The sequence below is a fragment of the Hypomesus transpacificus genome, chromosome 3 (genome assembly GCF_021917145.1).
Source record: "Hypomesus transpacificus isolate Combined female chromosome 3, fHypTra1, whole genome shotgun sequence".
NCBI lineage: Eukaryota > Metazoa > Chordata > Actinopteri > Osmeriformes > Osmeridae > Hypomesus > Hypomesus transpacificus.
The window spans coordinates 4,833,032-4,850,358 of record NC_061062.1 but is presented as its reverse complement, the minus strand read 5'-3'; the positions used below and the strand labels follow the sequence as shown (position 1 = coordinate 4,850,358).

Here is a 17,327-nt window from a genome sequence, read left to right as displayed (position 1 = left end):
CGGAGATTTCGAGATTTCACCATGAATTAGCTGTTCTTCATCCACCATAACTCCGTAATTAAAAACGCTTAAATGTGACGGTAGAAATATTCTAAATATTTATATTATATAAAAAAAACATATGCTAAATGTATTTATTTTCTCTAGCCTACTTTTCCATACAACATTAGCATAGTCAAACATATAATTCGTTATTATAATGAAAATAAAACAAACTAATAGAACAAAATAAAACAAACAAAACCAAAAAAACGACACAAGGTCGGGGACACGTGCCACGTGGTCACAGGTAAGTTACGTTAGGTGTATTCGACTTCATGCAGCACCGGCGGAGCCTTGAAGCTGAGAATGCCATTGGCTGCTTCAAGCCAGCCGGGCTTCAAGTGGCTGCAGGCCACGCCGGCTCTGCATGAAGTCGAATGCACGTATAGTCAGGCACGTCTTTGTTCCTGCGTTTGATAACAAAGCAGGTGCGTGGTGCACAGAGGTATGCATGCGCCTTCTGACGAATGGATTCAACACTACTTTGAACATGGGCACTGGACTATGTGAAAAGTGTGAAGAGTTGCTGAATTATTTCTTCGCTCTTGTGAAGAGATTATACAACGAGTTTGAGCTGAAAATAAAGGACTGTGTCAAGGCTCTCTCCCGATGCTGTTGTCTGAGGAGAAGCTCGAGTCCCCAGAGATTCCCGAAGAGACGTCAACGAAACTCTGCCTACACGTCTTTATTACAGCACTTGAATACAGGTAAGCTGTCAGATGTCAAAAAGTTCACAGGACAATTGATCAGATTCTAGTGACTATTATACCCTATAGACTATCAAGGTCAAAACTTTGTTTTATTTTTCTTTACAGACAATCAACCCCCACTCCTCAATCAACAATGTCTACATGCATTAAAAACCTTAGCAGCATCCGAAGACCATGACCTTCAAGGGGCTGCATCCATGTACTGCTTACATATTAGCCAACACTGTAAGTGACCTAAGATCAATCTACTGTTATTATCCATGGTTAGTCACAGACTCCAATTACAAACATAGGCCTATATATTATGATTATTATTAGTTGACGGACTAGTCCTTTAGTGAGTCTTGGTTCAGTGACTTGAAAAACAGTGGCTGTGGACTGCTGAGACCACCATGTTTGCAGCTCAGGTTTCCATTGTTATAGGATGACTCTGTGGTAACGGGGACCTGCGACCAGTATTATGCAAATGGTGTTGGTTTTATCAGAACAATCAGGTGGGGGATGGATACAGGGAAAAGGGAAAGTGAGTGGCTCTGATGCTAGCTGCAGCCGTGATGACAAAGTTGTTTTTTTGAATGTCTACTCACAGTAGAGACTCTGTTACCTGTTGCCTTCCTTGAGCCTTACCTTCCCCTGCTTCTGTCTAATGACCTGGAAACACAGAGGGCCACCTCTCTGTCCCTGGTCAATTTGCTGGTAAAGAACAACGGTAGGAACTTCAACTGTCACTAAACTCAAATTCGAACTCTGGTCAGTGATGACCGATGGCGCGTATGGGAGCTGCTGGATGTCAAGCGTACATGTTGTGTTTCAGTGAGTCAAGAGCAGGTGGTTGAGATGGGATTGCTGGTACCCATTCTAGAGACGCTGCAGTCTGGGGACCCCACAGTCCAGTGTAACTCCTGTGCCTGTGCTGCCATGCTGGCGTCATCAGGTGTGTGTGTTCATTCATGCACAGGTTGGTGTGTCTGGGGATGGGAAATGTTGTTGCCTGCGAGTTGGTCTAATCAAGCTGATCAAGTTGAACATGTGTGGAGGTGTTGATATGTGGTTATTTTGGGTATGTAGGTGTCATAGAGAACAGGCACATTCTGCACTGTACATTCTGTTCTGTTCTATTGTGCTATTTTAAGAGGTGCGAGCCAATAGTTGAATCTTATGCAACATTACATGTAACACAGCCTCACTGACCTTAGCTCAGTTTGACAGATTTTGGTTTTGGATTTCCTCTCTCCCTTAGAGTCCAACCGAGAAGCCATCGTATCAGCTGATGGAGTGATTCCACTGTTGGTTTTAGCTAAATCATACAATTCACGGGTTCAGCAGAATGCAGTTTGGGCCCTTCTCAACCTCACTCAGTCAGGTGACGACATTCGAGGACTTGGGTGGAGCGATGTGTTGCCAAACTTGTCATGTGTTCCCACATGCACATCTTTGACATTCCCATTACCATAGCCATCAATGTGTTTGCGCTTATTAGAATATTTTTGTATCAAATGTCTGATCCATAACCCAAATAACTTCATAATTGCTCCCTCTTGGTTGTAGAAGAGTCGATGAGGGCGTTATGTCAAGAGGGCGCTGTTCCTTTTCTGGCTCTGTTGCTGCAGTCATCAGATTCAGAGATCCAGGTAACAAGCCACTACTGACATCGCACAGGGTTTGTCTGTGTGGTGGAATTAGGTTTCCACTGTATTTATGGGGATAGGAGTTGCTCAGGGGTAGTTACACCCATTTGCTTGCAGATCAGGAGGTCCCAGGTTTAAATCCATTGAAGTTTGTCACTTCAGTGCAAGGGTCTGCTGAATTAATATGTTACATTTATTTAAATAGAATCAGAAGAATCAGAAGGGATTTTATTTGCCATGAATGTTTGCACAAACAAGGAATTTACTTTGGCAGGGAGGTGCATACATTAAACATATAGGAATATAGGAACTTAAATATGTGGACTAACTATACAAAAGGAGCAAAGTCTAGCTAATACTAAGGGAGGTCTAGCTAATACTAAGGGGAATAAAAAATAATATAAAATACAAAATAAAATATAAGTAGCCCTAATTAACAATCTAACCTAAAAATAAAAAGATGTCTCAAGTGTTAGGTTTGAAGTGACTTGTACAGTAAATGCGTATTGTACATTTCTTTGTGGACTTTTTCTGATGAATCATTGTACATTTTTTAGTTCAACAGCTGCTCTGCTTTAAGCAACATCGCCTTAGTCCAGGAGCATCATCCGAAAATGCTGGGCATCGGAGACCAGTTCCTGCTGAAGTCACTCTTGATGCTCACCTCCTCTTCTGTGCAGAAGGTAAAACATCTCACCTGCAGAGAAGAGACCTGTTTCAGATCACACTCCGACTGTACATCCAAATAAAAAAGGAATTCATCTCATTTCCAGAACTCGTCACAAGCTTGGAAGTGCCTCAAAATCCTTTCAGGAAATGGTAAAGCACAATCAATATCATGCAATCATATCATGATTTAACTTGGTAACTTAAATTACGATCTTAATCTGTGATATTAAATAAGTGACATGGCATGATATTCCAGGTTTGGTTTCTCTGTACACAGTTGAGGTCCAGAAGCACCTGCTGGAGCTGGGTGTTGTGACGTCACTCAGAGCCCTGCTGAGCTCGTTTGCTCTCCCCGTGACTGAGCCTGCCATCACTCTGCTCTCTGAACTGACTACACACCCGCCCAACAACGTTAGACTGCTCATCTTGTGAAACCCCTCCCATCAGGGGGATTGTTGTCAGGAGGTTTAGGCCCCATGAAAAGATGGTGCCCACAGAACATAACCCCTCACCCTCTACAAAGACTCCTCAATGCGTTATCATAGACATCTCAGCAAAGTCCTCTTAAGTCATCATGTAGTGCCCCCAGCTCAAGGCCCTGTCTTGACTTTGTGTTCCAGGAGAACCTGGTAGATGATGGCCTGCTGGAGGTCATAGGTCACCTGCTGGTCAGCCATGGGTCCAGCTCCATCGTCATCAGACACAGCGCTGCTGTTGTCACCAACCTGTGTACGACCAGACACGGTGTACAGGTTAGACCAGCCCTGCTCAGCACTCTTCACATGTACACAGAACCTTCTGTGATCATCAAGTCATATTTTGAAACACATTTCAAAACGTAAAATATATAGAACTATGAAAATGTACACACAGTAATGAGGTGTCATTGAAATCCACCATGGCTCTACAGGGGCTGATGGAGAGTGAGTGTCTAACGGGACTACTCCGGGTCCTAGTTTCCAGCGTGGCAACTCAAGAGGACTTGGCATGTGTCACACTTTGTTTACATCATCTGACGAGCCGGGGTGAGTCTGCGTTCGATGAACGTCTTCTGTTGCTCTGAGGAGTCGATAACCATAAATGACTGGAGTCACACTCAGGAGTCTTCGTGTTTTCAGAAGTGCTTCAGTCTCGTCTGGCCACAAAAATGAACCCTGACCACGTGTTGAGACTTGTGACACTGTCCGGAGAGATGGAAAATCAAGAGTTGTCATATTATTCCGCCTCCATCGTCAGCAAACTACAACTAAATGGTGATTTGCTAAATTGACTGTCATCCATGATAGACATAGTATAAATGTTTTGAAGTACAAATGGTTTATCTCCTCGTGCTGGCATATTTAGCCGATATTTTGGAGGAACAACTACAACAAAAGTACAAACGGTAAAACAATATGCCTCACAAGATTCATTCCACATATTCAATTAAACACATAACCCTATGTAAGCTTTTTCTGTCATGCGATGATTTTAGGTGATATCGTCGATTTGCTGCGTCCTCACTATCCCGCCATCTCTGCATATGTGCTGGCCTTCCTCAAAAAACAGGAAGTTAGATTCCAGCAACTCGGCATCGTCACTTTGTGCAGTCTTAAGAAAGGTTTGTATGCATAGTTCAAGCCCACGCTTTATAAACCTAACATGTTATTTAAAACATCCCTGGCCCATCTTAGTTTCTATGAGACGACCACAGTACATAACGTAGTTACTAGCAGGAATCACAGCAAGCTCTGTGCTGCCTGTTTGCCCAGGGTGTTGTGTGCTGCCTGTTTGCCCAGTGCTGATGCAGGGTGTTCTGTGGTGCCTGTTTGCCCAGGGTGTTCTGTGGTGCCTGTTTGCCCAGGGTGTTCTGTGGTGCCTGTTTGCCCAGTGTTGATGCAGGGTGTTGTGTGGTGTTCCTGGTGGATGTAGATGGAGGCTTTGTGGCTGCTGCTCATCTGGAGGAGCAGCTGATGGAGGTTCACCTGCAGACGGAACAAACCAGAACTCTTCTGCAGAGGATCCAGCAGCCTCCCCCGCTCTCCTCCCCTGAGTCTCCCCTGCCGTTAGACAGAGACTAGGACCTGGATGTGTACTGTTGTGTAGATTTTTTGTAAACTTGTATACTTCCTTTTGTTTTTACTGATGCCATGATTCATGTTTGCAACTTTGGTAATGTTACATGCTACAATGTTAATGTTGGAATGTTACAAAATGTTTTTTTTTAACCATATTTTTATATACACATCTCAACAAGAAAGAAAAGATTGAAAACTGCATGTGTTTTTATTTCAAGTTTTATACAGGTTCAGAGATTGAAAGGTTTTTACAACTTTGACAGAGACATTATATAGTACCTAGGGAGGTGGAGAGAAAGGACACAAGCAGTAGTTAGGCTAGACTAAGTGTGCCAATATGTTATTGTACTCTGTAGGAGTTTTAAATAAATGGATTCTAATCTTAACTGTTTGGGAAGTATTAATTGAAATTAATGCACAACAGTGTATGGTTACCTTCCAAGTGAATATTGTATTCTATACCAACAGAAAATACATGGAAATGTGCGAAAACAAAGTTCGGTAGCAGTTTTGAAAAATTTGATTGTACTTCATCAATATAGATGGAAGAACAGTGTGGGCTCCATCCACTTTAAGCTACACTGTTGAAAAAGCGAACACAGTTACAACTACCCAAAACCAACATATAACTGCAAGGAAAGTGCTTGAATAGCAGCATAGTCAAGAAATATCAGGATTAAGCTTGAGCTCATGGCTAACTAAAACCATTCAAAATTGTAAAACTGTCATTTGAGAGTAATGAACTGTTTACGAAGGAAATTCCTTATTCCACAATACTGCACTGTGTTTACCAACATACTGTAGTCAATTCATCATACCAGCATCTAAACCTACATCTATGAGACAGGTAGTATCTTTAGTTCAGGCTTTGACATTGCACTAAACAGAGAAATCTGTTTTACACATAAATGACCCAAGCATGTGCCCACATTTGGATAGTGATGTGTGTTCCTAGGCTGAAAAACTCCAATAAGGTGGAGTCCCCAAAGTTATAGGATTGTGTTTTCACATGCTGTCTAAAAGTGCAGGGCAGGAAAGAGGCCTCGGGGGCAGAGCTGGAACGGTCTGTGTTTTACCTCGTCCGACAGCTGGTCAGATGATCTCTGAGGGGAACAGGAAAGAGAGAGAAAGAACCTCTGATTAGGTATCTGCAGAAGTGTTCTACCATAAAAAGAAAACAAGCGAAAAGCTTGTGGTGACATACATTTAGTCAACACGAGTCTGTGTGGTGGAATTAGGTTTCCACTGTATTTATGGGGATAGGAGTTGCTCAGGGGTAGTTACACCCATTTGCTTGCAGATCAGGAGGTCCCAGGTTTAAATCCATTGAAGTTTGTCACTTCAGTGCAAGGGTCTGCTGAATTAATATGTTACATTTATTTAAATAGAATCAGAAGAATCAGAAGGGATTTTATTTGCCATGAATGTTTGCACAAACAAGGAATTTACTTTGGCAGGGAGGTGCATACATTAAACATATAGGAATATAGGAACTTAAATATGTGGACTAACTATACAAAAGGAGCAAAGTCTAGCTAATACTAAGGGAGGTCTAGCTAATACTAAGGGGAATAAAAAATAATATAAAATACAAAATAAAATATAAGTAGCCCTAATTAACAATCTAACCTAAAAATAAAAAGATGTCTCAAGTGTTAGGTTTGAAGTGACTTGTACAGTAAATGCGTATTGTACATTTCTTTGTGGACTTTTTCTGATGAATCATTGTACATTTCAGTTCAACAGCTGCTCTGCTTTAAGCAACATCGCCTTAGTCCAGGAGCATCATCCGAAAATGCTGGGCATCGGAGACCAGTTCCTGCTGAAGTCACTCTTGATGCTCACCTCCTCTTCTGTGCAGAAGGTAAAACATCTCACCTAAAACATCTCACCTGCAGAGAAGAGACCTGTTTCAGATCACACTCCGACTGTACATCCAAATAAAAAAGGAATTCATCTCATTTCCAGAACTCGTCACAAGCTTGGAAGTGCCTCAAAATCCTTTCAGGAAATGGTAAAGCACAATCAATATCATGCAATCATATCATGATTTAACTTGGTAACTTAAATTACGATCTTAATCTGTGATATTAAATAAGTGACATGGCATGATATTCCAGGTTTGGTTTCTCTGTACACAGTTGAGGTCCAGAAGCACCTGCTGGAGCTGGGTGTTGTGACGTCACTCAGAGCCCTGCTGAGCTCGTTTGCTCTCCCCGTGACTGAGCCTGCCATCACTCTGCTCTCTGAAATGACTACACACCCGCCCAACAACGTTAGACTGCTCATCTTGTGAAACCCCTCCCATCAGGGGGATTGTTGTCAGGAGGTTTAGGCCCCATGAAAAGATGGTGCCCACAGAACATAACCCCTCACCCTCTACAAAGACTCCTCAATGCGTTATCATAGACATCTCAGCAAAGTCCTCTTAAGTCATCATGTAGTGCCCCCAGCTCAAGGCCCTGTCTTGACTTTGTGTTCCAGGAGAACCTGGTAGATGATGGCCTGCTGGAGGTCATAGGTCACCTGCTGGTCAGCCATGGGTCCAGCTCCATCGTCATCAGACACAGCGCTGCTGTTGTCACCAACCTGTGTACGACCAGACACGGTGTACAGGTTAGACCAGCCCTGCTCAGCACTCTTCACATGTACACAGAACCTTCTGTGATCATCAAGTCATATTTTGAAACACATTTCAAAACGTAAAATATATAGAACTATGAAAATGTACACACAGTAATGAGGTGTCATTGAAATCCACCATGGCTCTACAGGGGCTGATGGAGAGTGAGTGTCTAACGGGACTACTCCGGGTCCTAGTTTCCAGCGTGGCAACTCAAGAGGACTTGGCATGTGTCACACTTTGTTTACATCATCTGACGAGCCGGGGTGAGTCTGCGTTCGATGAACGTCTTCTGTTGCTCTGAGGAGTCGATAACCATAAATGACTGGAGTCACACTCAGGAGTCTTCGTGTTTTCAGAAGTGCTTCAGTCTCGTCTGGCCACAAAAATGAACCCTGACCACGTGTTGAGACTTGTGACACTGTCCGGAGAGATGGAAAATCAAGAGTTGTCATATTATTCCGCCTCCATCGTCAGCAAACTACAACTAAATGGTGATTTGCTAAATTGACTGTCATCCATGATAGACATAGTATAAATGTTTTGAAGTACAAATGGTTTATCTCCTCGTGCTGGCATATTTAGCCGATATTTTGGAGGAACAACTACAACAAAAGTACAAACGGTAAAACAATATGCCTCACAAGATTCATTCCACATATTCAATTAAACACATAACCCTATGTAAGCTTTTTCTGTCATGCGATGATTTTAGGTGATATCGTCGATTTGCTGCGTCCTCACTATCCCGCCATCTCTGCATATGTGCTGGCCTTCCTCAAAAAACAGGAAGTTAGATTCCAGCAACTCGGCATCGTCACTTTGTGCAGTCTTAAGAAAGGTTTGTATGCATAGTTCAAGCCCACGCTTTATAAACCTAACATGTTATTTAAAACATCCCTGGCCCATCTTAGTTTCTATGAGACGACCACAGTACATAACGTAGTTACTAGCAGGAATCACAGCAAGCTCTGTGCTGCCTGTTTGCCCAGGGTGTTGTGTGCTGCCTGTTTGCCCAGTGCTGATGCAGGGTGTTGTGTGCTGCCTGTTTGCCCAGGGTGTTCTGTGGTGCCTGTTTGCCCAGGGTGTTCTGTGGTGCCTGTTTGCCCAGTGTTGATGCAGGGTGTTGTGTGGTGTTCCTGGTGGATGTAGATGGAGGCTTTGTGGCTGCTGCTCATCTGGAGGAGCAGCTGATGGAGGTTCACCTGCAGACGGAACAAACCAGAACTCTTCTGCAGAGGATCCAGCAGCCTCCCCCGCTCTCCTCCCCTGAGTCTCCCCTGCCGTTAGACAGAGACTAGGACCTGGATGTGTACTGTTGTGTAGATTTTTTGTAAACTTGTATACTTCCTTTTGTTTTTACTGATGCCATGATTCATGTTTGCAACTTTGGTAATGTTACATGCTACAATGTTAATGTTGGAATGTTACAAAATGTTTTTTTTTAACCATATTTTTATATACACATCTCAACAAGAAAGAAAAGATTGAAAACTGCATGTGTTTTTATTTCAAGTTTTATACAGGTTCAGAGATTGAAAGGTTTTTACAACTTTGACAGAGACATTATATAGTACCTAGGGAGGTGGAGAGAAAGGACACAAGCAGTAGTTAGGCTAGACTAAGTGTGCCAATATGTTATTGTACTCTGTAGGAGTTTTAAATAAATGGATTCTAATCTTAACTGTTTGGGAAGTATTAATTGAAATTAATGCACAACAGTGTATGGTTACCTTCCAAGTGAATATTGTATTCTATACCAACAGAAAATACATGGAAATGTGCGAAAACAAAGTTCGGTAGCAGTTTTGAAAAATTTGATTGTACTTCATCAATATAGATGGAAGAACAGTGTGGGCTCCATCCACTTTAAGCTACACTGTTGAAAAAGCGAACACAGTTACAACTACCCAAAACCAACATATAACTGCAAGGAAAGTGCTTGAATAGCAGCATAGTCAAGAAATATCAGGATTAAGCTTGAGCTCATGGCTAACTAAAACCATTCAAAATTGTAAAACTGTCATTTGAGAGTAATGAACTGTTTACGAAGGAAATTCCTTATTCCACAATACTGCACTGTGTTTACCAACATACTGTAGTCAATTCATCATACCAGCATCTAAACCTACATCTATGAGACAGGTAGTATCTTTAGTTCAGGCTTTGACATTGCACTAAACAGAGAAATCTGTTTTACACATAAATGACCCAAGCATGTGCCCACATTTGGATAGTGATGTGTGTTCCTAGGCTGAAAAACTCCAATAAGGTGGAGTCCCCAAAGTTATAGGATTGTGTTTTCACATGCTGTCTAAAAGTGCAGGGCAGGAAAGAGGCCTCGGGGGCAGAGCTGGAACGGTCTGTGTTTTACCTCGTCCGACAGCTGGTCAGATGATCTCTGAGGGGAACAGGAAAGAGAGAGAAAGAACCTCTGATTAGGTATCTGCAGAAGTGTTCTACCATAAAAAGAAAACAAGCGAAAAGCTTGTGGTGACATACATTTAGTCAACACGAGTCTGTGTGGTGGAATTAGGTTTCCACTGTATTTATGGGGATAGGAGTTGCTCAGGGGTAGTTACACCCATTTGCTTGCAGATCAGGAGGTCCCAGGTTTAAATCCATTGAAGTTTGTCACTTCAGTGCAAGGGTCTGCTGAATTAATATGTTACATTTATTTAAATAGAATCAGAAGAATCAGAAGGGATTTTATTTGCCATGAATGTTTGCACAAACAAGGAATTTACTTTGGCAGGGAGGTGCATACATTAAACATATAGGAATATAGGAACTTAAATATGTGGACTAACTATACAAAAGGAGCAAAGTCTAGCTAATACTAAGGGAGGTCTAGCTAATACTAAGGGGAATAAAAAATAATATAAAATACAAAATAAAATATAAGTAGCCCTAATTAACAATCTAACCTAAAAATAAAAAGATGTCTCAAGTGTTAGGTTTGAAGTGACTTGTACAGTAAATGCGTATTGTACATTTCTTTGTGGACTTTTTCTGATGAATCATTGTACATTTCAGTTCAACAGCTGCTCTGCTTTAAGCAACATCGCCTTAGTCCAGGAGCATCATCCGAAAATGCTGGGCATCGGAGACCAGTTCCTGCTGAAGTCACTCTTGATGCTCACCTCCTCTTCTGTGCAGAAGGTAAAACATCTCACCTAAAACATCTCACCTGCAGAGAAGAGACCTGTTTCAGATCACACTCCGACTGTACATCCAAATAAAAAAGGAATTCATCTCATTTCCAGAACTCGTCACAAGCTTGGAAGTGCCTCAAAATCCTTTCAGGAAATGGTAAAGCACAATCAATATCATGCAATCATATCATGATTTAACTTGGTAACTTAAATTACGATCTTAATCTGTGATATTAAATAAGTGACATGGCATGATATTCCAGGTTTGGTTTCTCTGTACACAGTTGAGGTCCAGAAGCACCTGCTGGAGCTGGGTGTTGTGACGTCACTCAGAGCCCTGCTGAGCTCGTTTGCTCTCCCCGTGACTGAGCCTGCCATCACTCTGCTCTCTGAAATGACTACACACCCGCCCAACAACGTTAGACTGCTCATCTTGTGAAACCCCTCCCATCAGGGGGATTGTTGTCAGGAGGTTTAGGCCCCATGAAAAGATGGTGCCCACAGAACATAACCCCTCACCCTCTACAAAGACTCCTCAATGCGTTATCATAGACATCTCAGCAAAGTCCTCTTAAGTCATCATGTAGTGCCCCCAGCTCAAGGCCCTGTCTTGACTTTGTGTTCCAGGAGAACCTGGTAGATGATGGCCTGCTGGAGGTCATAGGTCACCTGCTGGTCAGCCATGGGTCCAGCTCCATCGTCATCAGACACAGCGCTGCTGTTGTCACCAACCTGTGTACGACCAGACACGGTGTACAGGTTAGACCAGCCCTGCTCAGCACTCTTCACATGTACACAGAACCTTCTGTGATCATCAAGTCATATTTTGAAACACATTTCAAAACGTAAAATATATAGAACTATGAAAATGTACACACAGTAATGAGGTGTCATTGAAATCCACCATGGCTCTACAGGGGCTGATGGAGAGTGAGTGTCTAACGGGACTACTCCGGGTCCTAGTTTCCAGCGTGGCAACTCAAGAGGACTTGGCATGTGTCACACTTTGTTTACATCATCTGACGAGCCGGGGTGAGTCTGCGTTCGATGAACGTCTTCTGTTGCTCTGAGGAGTCGATAACCATAAATGACTGGAGTCACACTCAGGAGTCTTCGTGTTTTCAGAAGTGCTTCAGTCTCGTCTGGCCACAAAAATGAACCCTGACCACGTGTTGAGACTTGTGACACTGTCCGGAGAGATGGAAAATCAAGAGTTGTCATATTATTCCGCCTCCATCGTCAGCAAACTACAACTAAATGGTGATTTGCTAAATTGACTGTCATCCATGATAGACATAGTATAAATGTTTTGAAGTACAAATGGTTTATCTCCTCGTGCTGGCATATTTAGCCGATATTTTGGAGGAACAACTACAACAAAAGTACAAACGGTAAAACAATATGCCTCACAAGATTCATTCCACATATTCAATTAAACACATAACCCTATGTAAGCTTTTTCTGTCATGCGATGATTTTAGGTGATATCGTCGATTTGCTGCGTCCTCACTATCCCGCCATCTCTGCATATGTGCTGGCCTTCCTCAAAAAACAGGAAGTTAGATTCCAGCAACTCGGCATCGTCACTTTGTGCAGTCTTAAGAAAGGTTTGTATGCATAGTTCAAGCCCACGCTTTATAAACCTAACATGTTATTTAAAACATCCCTGGCCCATCTTAGTTTCTATGAGACGACCACAGTACATAACGTAGTTACTAGCAGGAATCACAGCAAGCTCTGTGCTGCCTGTTTGCCCAGGGTGTTGTGTGCTGCCTGTTTGCCCAGTGCTGATGCAGGGTGTTCTGTGGTGCCTGTTTGCCCAGGGTGTTCTGTGGTGCCTGTTTGCCCAGGGTGTTCTGTGGTGCCTGTTTGCCCAGTGTTGATGCAGGGTGTTGTGTGGTGTTCCTGGTGGATGTAGATGGAGGCTTTGTGGCTGCTGCTCATCTGGAGGAGCAGCTGATGGAGGTTCACCTGCAGACGGAACAAACCAGAACTCTTCTGCAGAGGATCCAGCAGCCTCCCCCGCTCTCCTCCCCTGAGTCTCCCCTGCCGTTAGACAGAGACTAGGACCTGGATGTGTACTGTTGTGTAGATTTTTTGTAAACTTGTATACTTCCTTTTGTTTTTACTGATGCCATGATTCATGTTTGCAACTTTGGTAATGTTACATGCTACAATGTTAATGTTGGAATGTTACAAAATGTTTTTTTTTAACCATATTTTTATATACACATCTCAACAAGAAAGAAAAGATTGAAAACTGCATGTGTTTTTATTTCAAGTTTTATACAGGTTCAGAGATTGAAAGGTTTTTACAACTTTGACAGAGACATTATATAGTACCTAGGGAGGTGGAGAGAAAGGACACAAGCAGTAGTTAGGCTAGACTAAGTGTGCCAATATGTTATTGTACTCTGTAGGAGTTTTAAATAAATGGATTCTAATCTTAACTGTTTGGGAAGTATTAATTGAAATTAATGCACAACAGTGTATGGTTACCTTCCAAGTGAATATTGTATTCTATACCAACAGAAAATACATGGAAATGTGCGAAAACAAAGTTCGGTAGCAGTTTTGAAAAATTTGATTGTACTTCATCAATATAGATGGAAGAACAGTGTGGGCTCCATCCACTTTAAGCTACACTGTTGAAAAAGCGAACACAGTTACAACTACCCAAAACCAACATATAACTGCAAGGAAAGTGCTTGAATAGCAGCATAGTCAAGAAATATCAGGATTAAGCTTGAGCTCATGGCTAACTAAAACCATTCAAAATTGTAAAACTGTCATTTGAGAGTAATGAACTGTTTACGAAGGAAATTCCTTATTCCACAATACTGCACTGTGTTTACCAACATACTGTAGTCAATTCATCATACCAGCATCTAAACCTACATCTATGAGACAGGTAGTATCTTTAGTTCAGGCTTTGACATTGCACTAAACAGAGAAATCTGTTTTACACATAAATGACCCAAGCATGTGCCCACATTTGGATAGTGATGTGTGTTCCTAGGCTGAAAAACTCCAATAAGGTGGAGTCCCCAAAGTTATAGGATTGTGTTTTCACATGCTGTCTAAAAGTGCAGGGCAGGAAAGAGGCCTCGGGGGCAGAGCTGGAACGGTCTGTGTTTTACCTCGTCCGACAGCTGGTCAGATGATCTCTGAGGGGAACAGGAAAGAGAGAGAAAGAACCTCTGATTAGGTATCTGCAGAAGTGTTCTACCATAAAAAGAAAACAAGCGAAAAGCTTGTGGTGACATACATTTAGTCAACACGAGTCTGTGTGGTGGAATTAGGTTTCCACTGTATTTATGGGGATAGGAGTTGCTCAGGGGTAGTTACACCCATTTGCTTGCAGATCAGGAGGTCCCAGGTTTAAATCCATTGAAGTTTGTCACTTCAGTGCAAGGGTCTGCTGAATTAATATGTTACATTTATTTAAATAGAATCAGAAGAATCAGAAGGGATTTTATTTGCCATGAATGTTTGCACAAACAAGGAATTTACTTTGGCAGGGAGGTGCATACATTAAACATATAGGAATATAGGAACTTAAATATGTGGACTAACTATACAAAAGGAGCAAAGTCTAGCTAATACTAAGGGAGGTCTAGCTAATACTAAGGGGAATAAAAAATAATATAAAATACAAAATAAAATATAAGTAGCCCTAATTAACAATCTAACCTAAAAATAAAAAGATGTCTCAAGTGTTAGGTTTGAAGTGACTTGTACAGTAAATGCGTATTGTACATTTCTTTGTGGACTTTTTCTGATGAATCATTGTACATTTCAGTTCAACAGCTGCTCTGCTTTAAGCAACATCGCCTTAGTCCAGGAGCATCATCCGAAAATGCTGGGCATCGGAGACCAGTTCCTGCTGAAGTCACTCTTGATGCTCACCTCCTCTTCTGTGCAGAAGGTAAAACATCTCACCTAAAACATCTCACCTGCAGAGAAGAGACCTGTTTCAGATCACACTCCGACTGTACATCCAAATAAAAAAGGAATTCATCTCATTTCCAGAACTCGTCACAAGCTTGGAAGTGCCTCAAAATCCTTTCAGGAAATGGTAAAGCACAATCAATATCATGCAATCATATCATGATTTAACTTGGTAACTTAAATTACGATCTTAATCTGTGATATTAAATAAGTGACATGGCATGATATTCCAGGTTTGGTTTCTCTGTACACAGTTGAGGTCCAGAAGCACCTGCTGGAGCTGGGTGTTGTGACGTCACTCAGAGCCCTGCTGAGCTCGTTTGCTCTCCCCGTGACTGAGCCTGCCATCACTCTGCTCTCTGAAATGACTACACACCCGCCCAACAACGTTAGACTGCTCATCTTGTGAAACCCCTCCCATCAGGGGGATTGTTGTCAGGAGGTTTAGGCCCCATGAAAAGATGGTGCCCACAGAACATAACCCCTCACCCTCTACAAAGACTCCTCAATGCGTTATCATAGACATCTCAGCAAAGTCCTCTTAAGTCATCATGTAGTGCCCCCAGCTCAAGGCCCTGTCTTGACTTTGTGTTCCAGGAGAACCTGGTAGATGATGGCCTGCTGGAGGTCATAGGTCACCTGCTGGTCAGCCATGGGTCCAGCTCCATCGTCATCAGACACAGCGCTGCTGTTGTCACCAACCTGTGTACGACCAGACACGGTGTACAGGTTAGACCAGCCCTGCTCAGCACTCTTCACATGTACACAGAACCTTCTGTGATCATCAAGTCATATTTTGAAACACATTTCAAAACGTAAAATATATAGAACTATGAAAATGTACACACAGTAATGAGGTGTCATTGAAATCCACCATGGCTCTACAGGGGCTGATGGAGAGTGAGTGTCTAACGGGACTACTCCGGGTCCTAGTTTCCAGCGTGGCAACTCAAGAGGACTTGGCATGTGTCACACTTTGTTTACATCATCTGACGAGCCGGGGTGAGTCTGCGTTCGATGAACGTCTTCTGTTGCTCTGAGGAGTCGATAACCATAAATGACTGGAGTCACACTCAGGAGTCTTCGTGTTTTCAGAAGTGCTTCAGTCTCGTCTGGCCACAAAAATGAACCCTGACCACGTGTTGAGACTTGTGACACTGTCCGGAGAGATGGAAAATCAAGAGTTGTCATATTATTCCGCCTCCATCGTCAGCAAACTACAACTAAATGGTGATTTGCTAAATTGACTGTCATCCATGATAGACATAGTATAAATGTTTTGAAGTACAAATGGTTTATCTCCTCGTGCTGGCATATTTAGCCGATATTTTGGAGGAACAACTACAACAAAAGTACAAACGGTAAAACAATATGCCTCACAAGATTCATTCCACATATTCAATTAAACACATAACCCTATGTAAGCTTTTTCTGTCATGCGATGATTTTAGGTGATATCGTCGATTTGCTGCGTCCTCACTATCCCGCCATCTCTGCATATGTGCTGGCCTTCCTCAAAAAACAGGAAGTTAGATTCCAGCAACTCGGCATCGTCACTTTGTGCAGTCTTAAGAAAGGTTTGTATGCATAGTTCAAGCCCACGCTTTATAAACCTAACATGTTATTTAAAACATCCCTGGCCCATCTTAGTTTCTATGAGACGACCACAGTACATAACGTAGTTACTAGCAGGAATCACAGCAAGCTCTGTGCTGCCTGTTTGCCCAGGGTGTTGTGTGCTGCCTGTTTGCCCAGTGCTGATGCAGGGTGTTGTGTGCTGCCTGTTTGCCCAGGGTGTTCTGTGGTGCCTGTTTGCCCAGGGTGTTCTGTGGTGCCTGTTTGCCCAGTGTTGATGCAGGGTGTTGTGTGGTGTTCCTGGTGGATGTAGATGGAGGCTTTGTGGCTGCTGCTCATCTGGAGGAGCAGCTGATGGAGGTTCACCTGCAGACGGAACAAACCAGAACTCTTCTGCAGAGGATCCAGCAGCCTCCCCCGCTCTCCTCCCCTGAGTCTCCCCTGCCGTTAGACAGAGACTAGGACCTGGATGTGTACTGTTGTGTAGATTTTTTGTAAACTTGTATACTTCCTTTTGTTTTTACTGATGCCATGATTCATGTTTGCAACTTTGGTAATGTTACATGCTACAATGTTAATGTTGGAATGTTACAAAATGTTTTTTTTTAACCATATTTTTATATACACATCTCAACAAGAAAGAAAAGATTGAAAACTGCATGTGTTTTTATTTCAAGTTTTATACAGGTTCAGAGATTGAAAGGTTTTTACAACTTTGACAGAGACATTATATAGTACCTAGGGAGGTGGAGAGAAAGGACACAAGCAGTAGTTAGGCTAGACTAAGTGTGCCAATATGTTATTGTACTCTGTAGGAGTTTTAAATAAATGGATTCTAATCTTAACTGTTTGGGAAGTATTAATTGAAATTAATGCACAACAGTGTATGGTTACCTTCCAAGTGAATATTGTATTCT

At 42.4% G+C, this 17,327-nt stretch overlaps 4 protein-coding genes across 9 annotated transcripts; all 4 read left to right on the top strand.

Annotated features, from left to right (window-relative positions):
- Positions 1–342: 342 nt before the first annotated feature.
- LOC124489111 (vacuolar protein 8-like) lies at positions 343–5,492 on the top strand. Of its 3 annotated transcripts, none has more exons than XM_047051767.1 (14): positions 371–749; positions 858–977; positions 1,342–1,461; positions 1,567–1,710; positions 1,993–2,115; positions 2,301–2,383; positions 2,938–3,063; positions 3,154–3,199; positions 3,327–3,460; positions 3,670–3,801; positions 3,960–4,074; positions 4,168–4,302; positions 4,524–4,649; positions 4,961–5,492. In XM_047051767.1, the coding sequence occupies exons 1-14, from the start codon at positions 410–412 to the stop codon at positions 5,107–5,109; spliced, it is 1,893 nt and encodes a 630-aa protein (XP_046907723.1). In that variant the 5' UTR covers positions 371–409; the 3' UTR covers positions 5,110–5,492. The 3 variants fall into 3 exon arrangements, with proteins under 3 accessions (XP_046907736.1, XP_046907723.1, XP_046907728.1); XM_047051772.1 differs by having other exon boundaries at positions 377–749; positions 1,567–1,686; XM_047051780.1 differs by lacking the exon at positions 4,168–4,302 and having other exon boundaries at positions 343–749.
- Positions 5,493–6,824: 1,332 nt separating this feature from the next.
- LOC124463818 lies at positions 6,825–9,413 on the top strand. 2 transcript variants are annotated; one of them, XM_047015588.1, is made up of 8 exons: positions 6,826–6,970; positions 7,075–7,120; positions 7,248–7,381; positions 7,591–7,722; positions 7,881–7,995; positions 8,089–8,223; positions 8,445–8,570; positions 8,882–9,413. In XM_047015588.1, exons 1-8 carry the CDS (start codon positions 6,902–6,904, stop codon positions 9,028–9,030), a joined length of 906 nt encoding a protein of 301 aa, XP_046871544.1. In that variant the 5' UTR covers positions 6,826–6,901; the 3' UTR covers positions 9,031–9,413. The 2 variants fall into 2 exon arrangements, with proteins under 2 accessions (XP_046871553.1, XP_046871544.1); XM_047015597.1 differs by lacking the exon at positions 8,089–8,223 and having other exon boundaries at positions 6,825–6,970.
- A 1,332-nt stretch (positions 9,414–10,745) lies between these two features.
- Positions 10,746–13,334, top strand: LOC124463862. 2 transcript variants are annotated; one of them, XM_047015644.1, is made up of 8 exons: positions 10,747–10,891; positions 10,996–11,041; positions 11,169–11,302; positions 11,512–11,643; positions 11,802–11,916; positions 12,010–12,144; positions 12,366–12,491; positions 12,803–13,334. In XM_047015644.1, exons 1-8 carry the CDS (start codon positions 10,823–10,825, stop codon positions 12,949–12,951), a joined length of 906 nt encoding a protein of 301 aa, XP_046871600.1. In that variant the 5' UTR covers positions 10,747–10,822; the 3' UTR covers positions 12,952–13,334. The 2 variants fall into 2 exon arrangements, with proteins under 2 accessions (XP_046871608.1, XP_046871600.1); XM_047015652.1 differs by lacking the exon at positions 12,010–12,144 and having other exon boundaries at positions 10,746–10,891.
- Positions 13,335–14,666: 1,332 nt separating this feature from the next.
- On the top strand, positions 14,667–17,255 carry LOC124466520. Of its 2 annotated transcripts, XM_047018426.1 has the most exons (8): positions 14,668–14,812; positions 14,917–14,962; positions 15,090–15,223; positions 15,433–15,564; positions 15,723–15,837; positions 15,931–16,065; positions 16,287–16,412; positions 16,724–17,255. In XM_047018426.1, the coding sequence occupies exons 1-8, from the start codon at positions 14,744–14,746 to the stop codon at positions 16,870–16,872; spliced, it is 906 nt and encodes a 301-aa protein (XP_046874382.1). In that variant the 5' UTR covers positions 14,668–14,743; the 3' UTR covers positions 16,873–17,255. The 2 variants fall into 2 exon arrangements, with proteins under 2 accessions (XP_046874383.1, XP_046874382.1); XM_047018427.1 differs by lacking the exon at positions 15,931–16,065 and having other exon boundaries at positions 14,667–14,812.
- The last annotated feature ends 72 nt before the right edge of the window (positions 17,256–17,327 follow it).